Source organism: Mesoplodon mirus (genome assembly GCF_964341445.2).
Source record: "Mesoplodon mirus genome assembly, chromosome: 2".
Lineage (NCBI taxonomy): Eukaryota > Metazoa > Chordata > Mammalia > Artiodactyla > Ziphiidae > Mesoplodon > Mesoplodon mirus.
Window position 1 is genome coordinate 8,362,064 of NC_138977.1, and position 16,918 is coordinate 8,378,981.

At 38.6% G+C, this 16,918-nt stretch overlaps 1 protein-coding gene across 1 annotated transcript in view; it reads left to right on the forward strand.

Moving 5' to 3' along the window:
* TTC29 (tetratricopeptide repeat domain 29) overlaps positions 1–16,918 on the forward strand; it is a gene marked incomplete at its 3' end in the record, with an annotated part of 262,852 nt that overhangs the window by 52,562 nt on the left and 193,372 nt on the right. Inside the window, exon 6 of the mRNA XM_082611227.1 lies at positions 788–973. Within this exon, the coding sequence (XP_082467353.1) occupies positions 788–973 (186 nt within the window). The remainder of the gene's footprint in view (positions 1–787; positions 974–16,918) is intronic.

The window sequence follows — 16,918 nt, forward strand, 5'->3', positions numbered from 1 at the left end:
ACTGATTCACAGTTTATTAATATACTTTTTTGTGTACAAATAGGTCAAGTGCCACTTTGGGAAAAAAAGGGGGGGTTAATAAACTGACAACTAATAAACTAGTAACTGAGTGAGAGGGATGACTAATATTAATGTATTTTCAACAGAAAAAAATACTCATAGAAAAGATAAGCATAGAAATGCACTTTTCCTTAACATTGTTGGTAACTTGTATTGTCAGAAACAGCACTAGAAAGTGTAAGGAGGTTATGTGGTCATTGTGATCATCATTTCTTCTATCTATAAGCTGCATGCTTGCCTTTTCTGGGTGAAAATACCTTGCTATTTTCAGATTCCATCTGCTTTCTTCATTCATCTTTTTGCCATGGTTAAGAAACATTGCTTTCTCTGGAATCTCTAAATACTTTTCATATCTTCAATGGGAAAAGTACTTGATGATACCGCATACTCATTTCTTCCAAAAGAACTGAGCACATTGCTGGTAGATACCATTCTGTTTTTTTGCGTTATATAAAGACTCCTGTTTCAACCAAAGAGTATGTCAATTTCTAACAGGGTCTAAGCTCTCTGAAAGAATTTTATTGTTTTTCTCATGTGCACATCCTTTAATTAATGTAATTATTTAAATAGTTAAAACATTAATTTTTGCATTTCCATTTTTTAAATGGTTAATCATGCTTTTAAGGAAAAATAGAAGTTAAATGTCACTATATTGGTTTGCCATTTGAAGGGATGTGCCTTGAGACATCTTTCTAATGCATTTTATGATGTTTTTCTCTCTTTGAAGAATACTTTGAAGAGGTCTATAATAACTTGTATGCTCTGGCCTGTTACTTCAATAATTCTGAAGACAAGTGGGTAAGGAACCACTTCTATGAACGATGTTTTAAGATTGCTCAACTTATCAAAATTGACGGTGGGAAGAAGGAAGCCGAGGCGCACGCACACATGGGGCTGCTCTTCGAGGAGGATGGTGAGTGGCCATTTGTCAGGCTGCCGCGGGGGCTTTGAAGCATCCCAAGTCCAGGCAACCAGAAAGCACATGGGGGTAGAGAAAAAGGCCTGAGGCTGAGTAGAAGAATGTGAGTTACTTGGATTAAAAAGCAAAAGGGTGAGACTTTGGACTCACCCTCCATATTGCTACAGTCATATCTCTGCTGAGTGCTCAGCCTAGAGTTCCCAGCAGCGTCATCACGGAGAAAAAGCATCTTCCTCCAGGCCTCCACACACATCCTTCATCCACATATGTGCTGCACAGTTTTGAAATGCTTTTCCTTTCTTACAGACCTGCTTGTTCATTTTAATTTGATTTCTCATGTATGAAAATGGGAAAAAGGAAAGGCACACTTTGTGATTTTCCTAGCATCCCAAGTCCCATATATATAACCCATATAACTCGGGTACCACCCTGTTGTGATTTTTTAATAATTTCTGAAGGAAATATTCCTTTAAAAATAATGTCATTCTTAATAATGTTATCTTAAGCCAAAGTCTGAAAGGACAACAAAAATTCATTAGAAACATATTTTATTTGGTGGCTTAATAAGGATTGCAAACAGAAAGTTAAGAATTAAATTTATTTATAGAAGGATAGTGGGTAGATAGTATGCAAATAAAATATGTGAGAAGATAAAATATTTGCTCAGAAATAATTCTGTTTCTTCCCTCAGAACACTGTCTCATTTTCCACAAGAGTTTTGACTTTGGCAAAAGAGTTAAATTAGAAAATATTTATTATCTTGTGGCTAGAACTGCACAGGACTTTGAGAAGGGAGGGGAAAAGGTTTTTGTGCTTCAGGAAATTGCACATTGTAATCTACAGCATGGTGGGTGCTGTAACGTGGCTGATAGTCAGGGAAGCTCTTGAGTGATAGGTATGGGGAAGAACAGAACAATTCAAAGAAGTGAGAGATCATACAAACTAGATCCAAGGAAGGCATGATGGAGTCAGAGGGACTGGTGGGGGATCTGGACGATGGGTGGACTTTAGGCGGGTAAAGAAACAGGAATATATTCTGTAAGAGGGAACTACATACTAAAGCATAATTAGAGAAACTGATAAGAGGAGCGACCTGGTTAAAGTGGAAAGTATATTTCTGAGCAATGATGGGAACTGAGTATGGAAAGGCATACTAGGAACATGCCAGCATTCAGAGTTTGGGCTGAACCAAACTCTATAGAGTTTGGGCTATACTTTCAGGCCAAGGAAAGGAGTGTGATGGAAGTCTGGCTGTGATACACCCTGTGGGAAGAGGAATAAGAGAAAGGGGGGATGGTTAGGAAGCTGCCCCACTAATTCAACCCTGAAGAAACAATCCAAAAATATTTAAGAGACTGTGTTTAAGTGTATCCATGGCAGTACAATTTATGATGTCTCAAAACAGGGGACTAGCAGCATTAAGCAACACCCATGCAACAGAGTTCTGGGCAGTCATGAAATTACAAACTAGAGCCAAATTCATTCATTCAACAAATATTTGTTTAGAACCTAGTGCCTAGGGATAAAACAGTAAACAAAACAGACAAAATCTTTGCCCTCCTGACACTAACATTCTATTGGGAAAAACAGGCCTTAACCACTCATAGCTATATAACATATGAAGTACTGGTATGTGCTGTGATGAAAAATAAAATACGGCAAAGGGGGCTCCCCTGGTGGCACAGTGGTTGAGAGTCCACCTGCCGATGCAGGGGACACGGGTTTGTGCCCCGGTCCAGGAAGATCCCTCATGCTGCGGAGCGGCTGGGCCCGTGAGCCATGGCTGCTGAGCCTGTGCATCCGGAGCCTGTGCTCCGCAACAGGAGAGGCCACAACAGTGAGAGGCCCGCATACAGCAAAAAAAAAAAAAAAAAAAAAAAAATTAAAAAAATAAGGCAAAGGGATAGATAGTGGTTGCTACTTTACATAAGGTGTTCACCTTTTAGAAGGTGAGGCATGAATAAAGTGAGGGAGTAAGCCTTATGAGAATCTGGAGGAAGAGGTTTTTAGAGAGAGGACATGGGAAGTGCAAAGGCCCTGAGGCAAGTACATGCTGAGCACTGTCTGGAGCCCAGTGAGGAAGGCTGGGGGTAGAAGGAAAGGACCTAAGTTTAGACCAGGAGGCTTGGGATCACACTGGGGCTTGTAGGACAAGCTGAGGACTTTGGATTTTATTCTAAATTGTATAGGAAATCTCAAATGTATATTGATTTGAGAAAATGCTCATGATACGTTAAATAGAAAACAAGATTCAAAACAATGTAAAATATCATTATATTTGGTATGTATCATATACCAATGTGTTAAGAGTGGCTGTTTTTGAATGTGGAACCATAGGTGATTATAGAATTGTGTACTGAAGGGTTATTACTTACTATAATTGAGAAGTTACTTGTTAAAACTCTTAACCTATTGTTAAAAGTAGAGTTTAGTGTTTCAATTTGTAAAAATGGAACCAAATTCTTGCTTAAGTAAAATTCAAAGTAAAACCTTTGCTTAAGCTTTTTAAAATTATTATTCTCATTTCATCAGTGATGTAAATACTTTTTTTAAGCTTTTAGAAATTATGAACTTCATTTTGAATGATGAGGATACTGTGGCACAAAGAAATTAAGCTGGTTAGTGGCGGGGCTAGTGTTAAGTCAGCTGGATTCAGAGCCTGTGCTAGCAGCCATTACTCTATGCAGTCCAAGAATTGCTTTACTTTCATGATGTGCTAATGATGAAAATTCCTGAAAATTATACACTAAAGTATAGTTTAGCACTTTTTTGTTCTCTACTCTAGGAACATCCCTCAGTTGAAAAGAATAAGAATTGTTTTCAGTCTTATTTTGTTTTTATAATTGGAAGCATCAAATTCTCCAATTATGAGAAATCAAATAATGGAACTGTCAATTACTGGCTCCGAAAAAAGAAGTCACAAAATAAATAAGAAATAATATATGAAAATGAGGGCTGAAGATGCCAGGGCTACATTGATGAAAATTTAAGAGTGGCCTCAGTGAGATTCAGATAGCTATCATAAACATATTCTGAATTTTCCTGTAAATTTTATTTCTGATTTTTAAATTTGGTTTGATTTTTTGAAAATGTATTGCAGTAAAAAATGTATAACAGAATTTACCATCTTAACTGTGTGTAAGTGTACAGTTCGGTAGTTTTAAGTATAATCGCCCTATTCTGCAACTGGTCTCCAGAACTTTTTCATCTTGCAAAACTGGCACTCAATACTCGTTGAACTACAACTCCTGATTTCCCTCGCCTTCTGATTTTTTAAAATCTATGAATTTATTTCTATTGGAGGATTTATTCATTGCTTCCTTTACTTATTTACTTATTCATTCATCTATCCATTCACTCATTCAACAAATATTGGAGCACTTACTAATGGCTACTAATACGATTAGTAACCATGGCACTGTATCATTTTAGTAGCTGAGAGTGAGGATGAGTTTGGGAAATGTGATCAGGGTGGGGCTGCTGTGATATTATCTTCCCGGGTCAGTGGCTTGCTCACAGTTAGATACCCCACTCCATAGCATGATAAAATGCACACAAATTCCATAATACGTAGAATGTTTTGGCTATAAACTTTTTTTTTTTTTTTTTTTTTTTTTTGCGGTGCGCGGGCCTCTCACTGTTGTGGCCTCTCCTGTTGCGGAGCACAGGCTCCGGACGCGCAGGCTCAGTGGCCATGGCTCACGGGCCTAGCCGCTCCACGGCATGTGGGATCTTCTCAGACCGGGGCACGAACCCGTGTCCCCTGCATCGGCAGGCAGACTCTCAACCACTGTGCCACCAGGGAAGCCCTAAACCTATTTTTAAGTTAGATTGTGTTATTTTGTTTTGCAACCACTTTTTGAAAAGTCTAAACTATTTTTCTATGGCCTTAATCAGTTCATTGGCCACAAGAACAGTGCCTGTATTGTTTGATGGATAAAATGACAGAGTTGATGCTGATGGAAGTTCTAGAGATTGACTTTGAGTATCTGATGTACTTAGCAATGGTGAAAATTATCTGTGCAGGTTTTGTCATTTGGGGTAGAATTTTTATGAGCAGGGTAAACTAGGACTACTTAAGATATGTGGCTAGAGTGCAGTGAGGGCTCACCTGAATATGGGGGTCCCCCTGAGGTGATGATGGTGTAGCTTCTGCATACCTGATCTGATTGGTCCAGACAAGGCCCACATATGGAGGCCCTGAAGCAACAGCTAGGCGGTAGCTGTGCTCAGGGGCAGGTGGCATCCTCCTGGTTCCAGGAGTGCCCATTCAGATTTTAAAAGCAGGATACCAGCTGGCAGATAGCAAAGGGCAGGTTGTCAGGGCCCAGCAAAGCAGCTGTAGGCCAGGGCATGGCTCCAGCACCCTCAGGGAACTAGAGAGCAAATGAACATGAGCAGAAACCATGTCACAGGAACTGGACACCTGGGTGCAGTCAGGGCCAATGTTCAGCCCACGAGCACACATGGGACCAGAGCCCCCTGGCCAGAGTTGAGCACAAGCTCTAGTTCCCACTGCTGCTGAAGATGGTGCTCTAGTATGCAATGTGGCCTGGCTTCTATTGGCACAAGGGCTGGCAGTTCCATTCTTCAGGTGAAATATCTGCTGGGGTAGCAGGCGTGGAGTAGTTGTGGTCTGACAAATACTTGTAGCACATCAGTGACTGTATCTTCTTTCGGAATTGTCACCTATTTGGAAGGACAAATGGACAAGCGGTACTCACACCACGTCTGTGGAGCACTGGAGAAAGCTCTCAGACCCTGGACCTCAAAGAAATGTGCCCATACATTCTAGAGCAGCACACAGAGGTCTAGCAGGGCCAGTGTCAGAGCCTGGGAGAGAGAGGGTTTTTTAAGAGCCATGACTAGGGAAGCACCGACTTCCCCCCAGGTATGGTCTGCGGCCAAGGCAACAATAATAAGATGATGTAGCAGAACCTTAACTTCAATACTCCCTTGCCAGGTCAGTATTTAGTGGTTGGGTCAGGGGACTAGGGTCCAAGCCTTGCAGTTGCAGCTTTATTGGTGTGGAGCAAACCAAACCAGTGGCAGGGTTGATCAACTGGCATTCATAGTTGAGCAAGCACCAACACCTTTCACCTTCTCCCCTTCCCTTGATTTAGGATCTGAGTCCAAGCCTTGCCTTTGACCAAATCAATGAACTTAGCACTGAGACTGGCTGGTTTCCACGGAGCCTTGTAGGAGGCAAGTCTGTTTTCTGCAGGGGCTAGCCTAGAGGATTAGTATCAGTCAGGGTAACCCTTGATTTCTGTCTAGCTTTTTGTTACGTTCCTTCCCCCCAATTCAAAGAGGGGTGGCTTCTAAGTAGCGTCTCTCACTCTGTCAGCAATCCATTCCATTTCAACCCATATGGGCTTGGGGTCTAGACCTCCCATCCTGAAAGACCAGGAGGATGATTAGAAGTAGATGTTGGGTGACAACCACGGGTGCTGATCATATTCACTGAGAACAGGCAGGGGAAGGCCATTGTAGGTACAGCTTGGAAAGTGCACATCTTCCAGGTCTGCAGGCCTTCGTCTGTGATTTTAGCACAGGGATTGAGTAAAGGCTAACCCAGATCTACAACACTGACCCCAAATTCTCCTAGTGACTGGGGACTTCTGAAGAAGAGTTCTCCTGGTGGGCTTGCTCAGTTCAGGGCCTAGAATTGATTGTTGACAGGCAGTTCTTTGGACACATTCTAGATGGTGTGTCCCAGTGTGATTTGCCAGGGGCTGGAAGGAACCAGGAGAAGAGCAGTGTTGTGAATATACAGTGGAATGGTCCCCCTCTCCCCTGATGCATCCAGTAGTGAAAGGAAGATACAGCAACAGATTTGTGGAGGCATCCACCACTGTAAGGGACCGTCTACCTTACAATCTTGATCTCATGGAAAGGAGTAGAATTTGGAAGTCCACTTATCCTGTCTTGCTCAGTCCTTCCCTAACACAGGCTCCACCCATTTTTAGTGATCATGGGGAAGATGCCCCCTTTCATTTTTTTGCATGAATTTTATGAGCTTTCCTCTCAGTGAAGTATCCACCATGTATTAGGTCATTCCTTTCCGTATCACACACACACACACAAAGGAATTCTACCACTGAAAGTCTTAACCCGATAGGGTTCCCACTGCCAAGGATTTTTCAAGGCTAGTTCCTGCTAATGGTCACTAAGCATACCACCAAAGACTAGCTATTTTAAAGAATGGATTAAAGTAGAAGAGAAACACTCAGTTAAAGGAAGAGAAGATCCAATCTCAGTCCTAGAAGAATGCCTGCTAGACACTGGAATTGAGTAAGTGCTGTTCTTACCAGCTAACTGCCGCCCAAATGGAGATAGAAGCGGAGGATTCTACTAGCTCCACCTAGCCAGAGAGCAGAGCCAAGGGCAGACTGTCTACTCTGCTTGCCTTTAAATACCTGGACTAAAAATACCACTCCTAATTGAGGGATGTAGAAAATGCAAGGAAAACAAAGCATTAATCTGAAGCACAAACCTGTAAATGTGATCATTTTAGAAAAATTCTTAATGTCTTCAGAAAGATACAAGTAGGAGACAGAAAGGCTTAAGGATAGAACCAAATGAGATGACAGTGAGCCCCAGATGAAATAAAGAAGGCTTTCTAAGAAAAGTGTTGGTAGAATTAAAATACAGAGCAGAAAAAGGGCAGGACTGGCCCAATGGAATATTGAATCAGTGGTGTTGAGGACAAGCTCAAAACATTTTCCCGAAATGCAAGTGAAAGACTAAGAAGTGAAAACAATGACATTATCAATATGGAAGTTTCTGAGGTAGAGTAGATGATAACCAAAATGAAAGTCATAACCAAAGACATTTTAAGAAAGCTTTCTTGACCCTAAAAAGATATGAATATTCAGATTGAAATGGCTCTTTATGCTCCAGTCAAAACTATAACGAAAAATCCATTGCTAGATAATTCTTGGGAATTTTTTGAATGACTCAGATTAAGACAGACTCCCACCTGCATCCAGAGAAAAAGCACAGATTGCCTTCATTGGAACAAAAATTAGATAAGTCTCATTTTTTTCTCCTTTGCAACAATAAGTGCCAAAAAAAAAAAAAAAGTAGAGTCCAGGGGCTTTGGGGGTAGGGTAAAGAGAGTGGAATGCTATAAACTTGAGAACTGATAGTATGCTACAGAAGTAAGTTCTGTCCCATAAGAAGCAATGGGAAGGTATTCTTACTTATGTACTTCAGAAAGTACACTGTGAATGTAGTTTCTGTGTATGCCATATTCTACCTACAGCCCAACAAGAGCTAAATCAAAATTAAAAATTTTAAGAAGAGGGAAGTCCTAATATCAAAGAACTGACAGTATACACTGGAACTGATTAAATGTCAATTCTACAAAAAATGTCAATAATTTTGGAAGTAGAATATACAAAGTATAAAAACTAAGTGTGATTTAAATTTTTCTCTTTATGATTTTCCAAACATTTTATGGTAATGTTAATTACTTCTGTATCTTATTTTAAAATTACATTTTATGAGAAACATTTAAAAATAAACTATGAAAAAAGTAGAAACTCGAGGCAAATATTTATTTCAGTCTTAGATGAGAAAGACCTTTGAAACGTGAAAGCAATGGAACAAAGCACAAAGAAAAATGATGGGCTTTATAGGAGAGGTAATTATAATCTTCTCACTGCTCCAAGTTCAGAACCAATTCAGAAGAAACATGGGAATCAGACAGATCGTAATAGCTAAGGCTAGTTAGGGAACAGGGCTTATATCTGTTCAAATCAAACTCTATTATCTCGCAGAATTCATCATAACCACCTAGTTACTGAAAGACTGGTCATGTTCAGACTCTTCTACAGGTTCTAAGACTGTGCCTGTGAACTTCAGCATGGAGCTTGAGAGCAGAGTCCAGAGAGAATGAAAGTTCAAGATTTCACCAGTCAGATACATTGTTTTGCCTCCTCTGTGGTGAGAAGTGAAGAGGGAAGGAGAGAGGAGGTCCCCTCATGGAAACACGAGGCTAGCGGTACAGCATCCCCACTATCAGAAACAAACACTGAGAGAGTTGACATGTACTTAAAGAAAAAATTATTTATTAAAGACCTCATATAATTAAAGATAAACTAAAATTGGGAATTATTGGAAACATATAACAGGTTATTATCATTATTATATAAAGGACATTTACAAATTGGTAAGAAAAAACACTAACACACCAGTAGAAGAAATTAAACTGGGTAATAAACATTAAAATAAAAGCCAACATTAATAATAAAAAGCACAAATTAAAGCACTAAAGATATGCTACTTTTCCCCTGTAATTTTCTAACAAGCATTTATTGTATTTCTACTATGTGCAAGATACTGGGATAAATGCTGGAAGTATATGGCTGAAAAAGATATTTATGGCCCCTTGATTCAGAGGCTTACATCTTAGTGGAAGAGGCAAGTCAATACTCTGATAATTACAGTAATCTGAGAGAGTCGGCTGTTAGGATAGGTACAGAATGTTTAAATGTTTAAATGTGCAGGGATAAATGTTTTCTATTTACTTATTGAAGAGAGCATTTAACGCTGTGAAATTTTAAAAATTTAAGCAGGTTTTTCACATTGTTGGTGATAGGATCAATTAGCCTGACATTTCTAGCAAACAATTTAGGATTACATATCTAGGAAAAAATCAGATATGAAGACAAAAATTTATGTGAAGACATATTATATCTTTATACATGTATTATTGGTAATAATAAAAATAAATGGAAACAATACAAATGTCCTACATTAGGGTCATAATCAATGGTGGTAGTTACACATGATAAACTCTTATCCAGCTAGTCAAAATGCTGTTTTCCATTGACTATAATGATAAGAACTACCACTTATTGAGTGCTATGTGTCAACCACTATAAAAGTGCTAATTGTAGACAATGGTCTATGAGCAGTCACTTCCAGGCTGAAACTTGGAGAAGCAGATATGAGTCCTCCCTACTATCTCTGTTTTTGCCATGGTGACCATGGAGGAATTGTGTTGAGATGGTGAAACCATGAGATGGAAGCAGCCAGTTCCCTGAATGAGCACTGGGTGACTCTAGAGAGTCACCCACCCTCAGTGGACTTCATGTGAGCAAGAAAACTACTTTGTCTAAGCCTCTGGGATTTCAGGGTCTATTTACTATGACAGTGTAGCCTAATCTAACTTTGACTGGGACAATCTCCAACACTTATATGCCCTTATTTTGAATGAGGGATTTCACGAGTCCTCTGAGTGGTTTTTTGCTATTTCTTCGAAAATTTTACACTAAAGATTCCCTTTGGGATGTGATATATAATGTCTTTGTGCTTTTCCAAAAACTTCCATTTTAACAGTTTTAGACACTTTACAGATCTCTCAATTTACTAATACAACTTAGTCTTCCAAAAATTCCATTTTATTTTTAATATAGAAAAATATATGCATTTTTGTAACACATTTCTGTATTGTTTGAATATAATAGATGAGCAACATATTTATAATCCAAAAAATAAAAGTAGACAACTTTTTAAGCTCACTGATATAGAATGACTCCATCACAAGTCTACAATAGTGTTTTGCCTGCTATCCAGGGTCCTAGACTATTTCAAGATCCCATGATTATCATTATTTAATCCAGGAGGAAATAGTGGGTCCCTTGGCTGATCCAGTCTTGAAGTGTTTCCATCTGGAGCAGAGACTCAGTCCCTGATCATGGGTCTTGGAATTGGGATCCAAACTTGAGCTCTCTGACTCAGTTCTGAACTCTTAATTCCTCTCACTGAAGTCTCCTGGAAGCTCCTGCCAGGCTAACTCAGTAACTCAGTGTAGAAGAACCAACCATTAGAGCAAAGATGTCAAAGGCGCAGGCATAGCAGTTGTGATCGTCAACATTGAAAACTGCTCACAGACAATTCAGACGCTCGTCAAATGGAAACATTTAGCTGATTTAACAGATTCTGTAGATGCCTTATCTGAGAACTCAGGGGTGTCTGATCTGCTATCCCCAAGATAATCTACCCTGCAAGTATCTCTGCCACTCAGTCCCACTTGAACTATCATCTCAGGTAATTCATACAACTAGAAACATCTAGATATCTGTGGACATTCCCAGAACAGGCTTCCATTGCTGAAGAACAGCTTTAGAGAGATATGTTACCTGTAGATCCCCACCATGGGCACACAGACTCTCGTGTTCTGCCTGTAGAAACATTTGGTGGCCTCAAACCATGTCAGTATATCTGCTCAAAAGAAGAAAAATCCCTGTACCCCTGCTCACCACCTATTGTTCATGAGCTTCTATATCTTTTTTATTTTTATCTTCCAGCTGCCCCAGCCTTGGGGCAGTGATTCTGTGCAGGATGGTTGCCATTCTCAACCTAGTTTCTCAGGGAAGCAAATATGATTATTAATATTGACTTAGAGAGCATTCTTATGAGACTGCTGAAATCCCAACACACGCATCCTGCCCCCGAAGCAGAAGTAGTAACGCCACCACAGATTATGGGCTGTGGTCAAAAGGAAATAGGCTGAGGGTCATGTGCTCCCTGAAGTTCTACAGCCTCTCTCTCCCACCTAGAAAGCACATTGGAATTCAAATAAAGAGGACTTTCTAAAAATGGATAATAACAGATCATCATTATATGTAAAAAAAGCAAACCATTCCACAAGTTTAGTTGCTTTTTGTTATAAAAATTATTCGCAGTGCCTTTTACAATTGATCATGACACAGAACTGGGCCTCAACATGGTTCAGAGTAGTTTCTAGCTCTGCTTGATCCATCCATCCCAAAGTTTGACTAATACACTTCTGAGACCCTTTTTATCATCACCACCATCCATCTGGCTTTCTTCCCTCCCACCTTCCCTTCTTTATCTCTCTGTGTACACTCCATATTTTCAAATCCATCATCTGCCAGACCATGAGACCCCATCCTTCATTTGATGCCTCTTCCATTGGGTCCTTCAGAAGGTAAAGGAGCCCTCCAAACCACCCTGTCTCCTCTCTGCTTTGAGCTCAGATTTGCCACTGGCTTGGGCTCCCACACACACCTTACTCATAACTGTGTCTGTGATTCTAGTTGTCTCTGTGTTTGGTGGGGTAAGCCTTTTCACACCCAGCCTGCAGTCTCTTGTCATAGAGTCACATGTGCTGCACTGCTTGGCTTTCCTTCCCCAGTGTTGGTGCTGAATGGTTTTAGTAACTACACAGCCAAGACAGGACAAGTATTGCATGGGATGCTGGTACTTTCTGCTTTCTCATTTGAGAGAAAAATTTTCAATCCTATTTGTCACGAGTTGCATTGTGGAACCCCCAAAAGATGTTGAATTCTTAACCTTAACCTCCACTACCCATGAATGTGATCTTATTTGGAAATAGGATCTTTGCAGACAATCAAGTTAAGATGAAGTTATTAGGGTGGCCCTAATCCAATATGACTGGTATCCTTACAAAAAGGGGAAATTTGGGAACAAAGAGAGACATGTACAGAGAGAAGATAATGTGAAGATATAGAGAGAACACCATCTACAAACCAAGAAACACCTTCTACCAAAAGCTAGGAGGGAGACACTGAACAGATTCTCCCCCCACAGTCCTGAGGAGGAACCAGCCCTGCAAATCCACAACTTGATTTTGGACTTCCAGCCTTCAGTTTAAGCCACCCAGTTTGTGGTACTGTTATGGCAGCCTCAGGAAACGAGTACAATATTCAATGTAGTGTCAGTGACTTTTCTTTTTTTTTTTTTTCAGTGACTTTTCTTAACTAAAAAAAAAAAAAGATGTTATTTTAGGAAAAAATAAAGGAATATAATAATGGTGGAGTGATATGATTTGACATGTGAAAAATGTAATGTTCTTTCATTTTAAATTCTGACAGAACATTTATTGTGAGAATACTATCTAAAATAATATAAGGCAATTTTTAAAAACTTCTTAATATCTGATGTAAACAATCTCTTCCAAAGTTTTGGCTTTTTACCTTATTCTATATTCTATTATAAATATCACTTCATTTGGTGGATACTTTTATTCTTTAGCATTTGAAATGAAGTTTATCATCACAGTATTCAGTTCTCAAAAAAAAGATTAAAATACAATAATATCATTAAAGATTTTAATATCATCAAAGATGCCACATCAAAATTGATGGATATTTCATGGTAATTTCTATTTTGTCATGGAATAATGTTTACCAGTTTCTTAGAAAAACAGCCTTAATAACTAAAAGAAATGCAAAGGATATATCAGTTTTTAGTGTGGTGTTTTGTTTTCTCTTTCATTTTATTAAAAATTAATAAAGATGTAAGCACTGTTGAGAAGATTTAAAACCCATCAAATACACAAAATCTCAACTGAGGCGACCCCAGAGAAGGGCACCGATGGTGTGGAATGGCAGGAGGTATTTTGCGTTATATGCCATTTTGCACTATTAGAATTGATTATCTTGTGCATGTGTTATTTTTTAATAGGGGTGGGGGGAACTAGCTAATTTTAAAGATTTCATTGAATTAAAAAGTATTGAAAAGGACAGAAGGTTTTTACAGTTGGTAAGAAAAAAATGGTGATGATTAAAGAACTATTAGAGATCCAATGATATTATTATCATGTAGAAAAGTGGGGGTAAATGTTAATTATTGATGGTTTTTCTGATAGCAAGGGAAGCCCAAATCTACAGGGATATTAGAAATATGGGACAAAAGCTTTTATAAAGACATAAGTTGGAAGCCTGCAAATTCATAACAGAGGTTAAATTAGTGATGGTTGATTGACGTTGGATGACTATCTTGGTCTGCACAGTTAACCTAACAACATTTGAGCATCAGATTAGAGATGAAATCTAGCAGAGAAAAAACTGTTAGATTGGGCAATAAACTTAGACTCTCTTTGGACACTGCCATTTGCTAAGTAACTATGTGTATCTGGATAAGTTACTTAATCACTGTGGATCTTGCTCTCCTCGTCTGTAAAATGAGGCAGTAGGAGCAGATGCTCTTTGCTCTGAGTTCACTTCCAGCTCTGATTTTTGTGGTCACTTAAATGTCTCCTGAAAGATCAGTCCTTAAAAACTGTCAACTTCTTTACTTTTCCTTCAGAACATTAAGCCTATCTGGAGCCGGGAGGTCTTGCTTCCATGAATAACTTCCTGCTGCCTTTCAAAGTGGTAGGATCACTTTTGTTTGTGCAGTAGGTGCTTAGTAGGTATGTATTCTCTTGGTCTCGAGGGCTTGCAGGCTTTCTATGCTTATCCTTGTTGTACCACTTGGATGCTGGGCTACTGCATACAAATGAGGAAACCCTTTGAAGGGTAGTAGCTTGGGTGGGAAATAGAAGAGAATTATCCTCTGAGGGATTAATTTTATATGTGTTCATGATTCCTGCAGTTGATGTTCAGGAAGGGATTCTATAAGGGTGGCCCTAAGGGTCAGGAAAAACCTTTTCTATGGATTAACAGGTAGATATGGATTTAGTAGATTGTAAAATTGTTCTCAATTGTTGAAAACTGGGTTGGGAAATTATGTTGTTTAATTCTTTTAGACGAATGAATGTTAGAGCCATATTAGGTCTTAAAAGTCATCTATTCCAGACTCTAATTTACTAGATGAAGAAGCTGAAACAGAGTAATGAAACAATTTTGCCATGGCCACGTATTTTGTTAGTAGCAGGCACAAGACTTGGATTCAGAGTTCTACATTCATATCAGCTCCCTCTTCCCTCTCTGTGTCATACTCAAAACAAATACACACAAACATCTCTATATGTGCAAGGCTCTGCAAACTGATTTAACTAACATTTAGGCAGACATAGAACAAATCAGACGTATCTGCAATGTACATAATGGCAGTCACATATAGAAAGGTGTATTAGTAGATATAGATGATACAGATGTCATGCTTTTTCTCATGAATGAGGTAGGAGATATTATTCCCATTTCAGATTTGCAGAAGATAGGATTCTGAGAGGTTAAATGACAACTAAAGCCTGTCAGAGCCAAGACGGGACCCTGTGTCCTCAGATCTTTGGTTCAGTGTCTTTCCCACTCCCCAACAACACCTCCCTAGACAAAGATTTGCTCAGCGGACACCTCACAAAGTTGACCTTCTGGGTTTATTTTTCCTTCATTTATTTTTACTTAGATTGTCACAAGAAAAGGCTTCTGAAAAAAAATCTGGCCCTCACAAAATTATGAATAAAAAAATGTATCTCCTTTTCTGTGTCCTCTGTCATTTGCCAACTTGCCCAACCATTTGCCTCCATGGTCCTTCCCCTGCCCTACCCCTCCAGATGCCCTGTAGTGCTCAGTGAGAAGCCCATTCCATCAGGGACTACCAGTGACATGACCCCCTCATGACTTAATCTCTGCTGCCATTTTAGCCTATCCAGATTACGCATATAAAGGATGGTTCTCTAAGAAAACTAAATCCATAAAGGCTAATACTGTATAGAGGGCCTTCCAAATATGGAGAGCAAAGTGGAAAAGAAAATGACTAGCAAACTGAGTGAGTGGGGACCGGAAGGCTTGGGTGGCTTTATAACAAAGCTTTTTGTCATTTGGTGGAATCCATGTATGAATTAGGTTGTCCAGTAATTGTGGTGGGGTAACCTAGAACTGGGGGAACTAAAAGCAGGAGAAAATTAAGGAGGCATTAAGACTGGTAAGGAGTGAGCCAGTCTGCTGGCTGAATCGATGGAAAGGATGACTTCCAGACGTTTCAACAGAAGAGACAGTATTCAGATATGGAGTAGGGGGTCAGAGAAAGGAGAAAAAATAACTTTATATGCAGCATATATTACAAAGAAATTAGTAGGTGTAGTCTATGTAATGAATACATCAGTTGGTAAGGAAAATGTTAAGACCACTGTAATGAGTAGAAAAGGGATACAAACAGATCATTTGCCAAAAAGGAAATATGATATGTAATGAACATACAGGAGAATAACTAACTGCTCTAAAAATCAGTTTGAATAATTGTGAAATATTTGTAAAATGTGAAAACAAAGCAATCACGGTTCATTAAAATAATACTTATGTGTATTGCTGGTGATAATATGAATCATTTAAATGGTTTTGGACAGTAATATGGCAATGCATAAGAACTACAAAATTTTCCATACATCTTTATCTATTAATTTCACTTGTAGAAATTAAAAAAAAAATTAAATATAGAAAAATACATGAAGGGGTTCATTGAAACATTATTTATAGTGGAGAAATATTCTAAATATAAAAGCACTAGACAGATGATTAAAGTATACAACCCCCCGCAAAAAAATATTGTGCAGCCTTTTATAATGCAGTTATGGAAATATTTAATATGGAAAGTAATAGTTCTAATAAAATAATTTAGATAAACAAGCTAATTATAGTAATCTATTTATAACTGTGTAAAAATTATGCATGGATAGGGAGTAGAATGATGCTTGAATAATAAAAACATTTTCATTGACTGATTATGTCATTGTTAGTAATTTTTAAGATTTTTCCATGTAGTATTTCATTCATGCTGATGTAATATTTTTGCCCATAAAACAAGTAAAACACATACTGCATTATGCTTTTGCTAAATATCACTTTTGTGTTTTACTCAATTATATTTTCAAAATTCTTTGTATTTTGGGTCAGTGTTTCGGAGACTGATCATCCCATTTGCCCGAGAATCAGGGGGTTCCCAGGACTCCACACTTTTGGGGTAGGAACAAAAAATGTCCTGGCAAACCTGGAGGAATTGGTCATCCTAAATATAGTGAAGACTAAAATTTTTCTTTTGTTTTTCTAAACCTAGTAGTTTATTCATATACCAAACAGTGGTGAGAAAATGACGTCTTTGTTATTTGCTATTAATAGATTTTGACAAGCATGATATGGTTATTTTTGGTTTTAAACAACTCTTATTTTCTATTTAAATTGCTATCATATTTTAAAATTTGTAACAATGAAGCTTCCATTA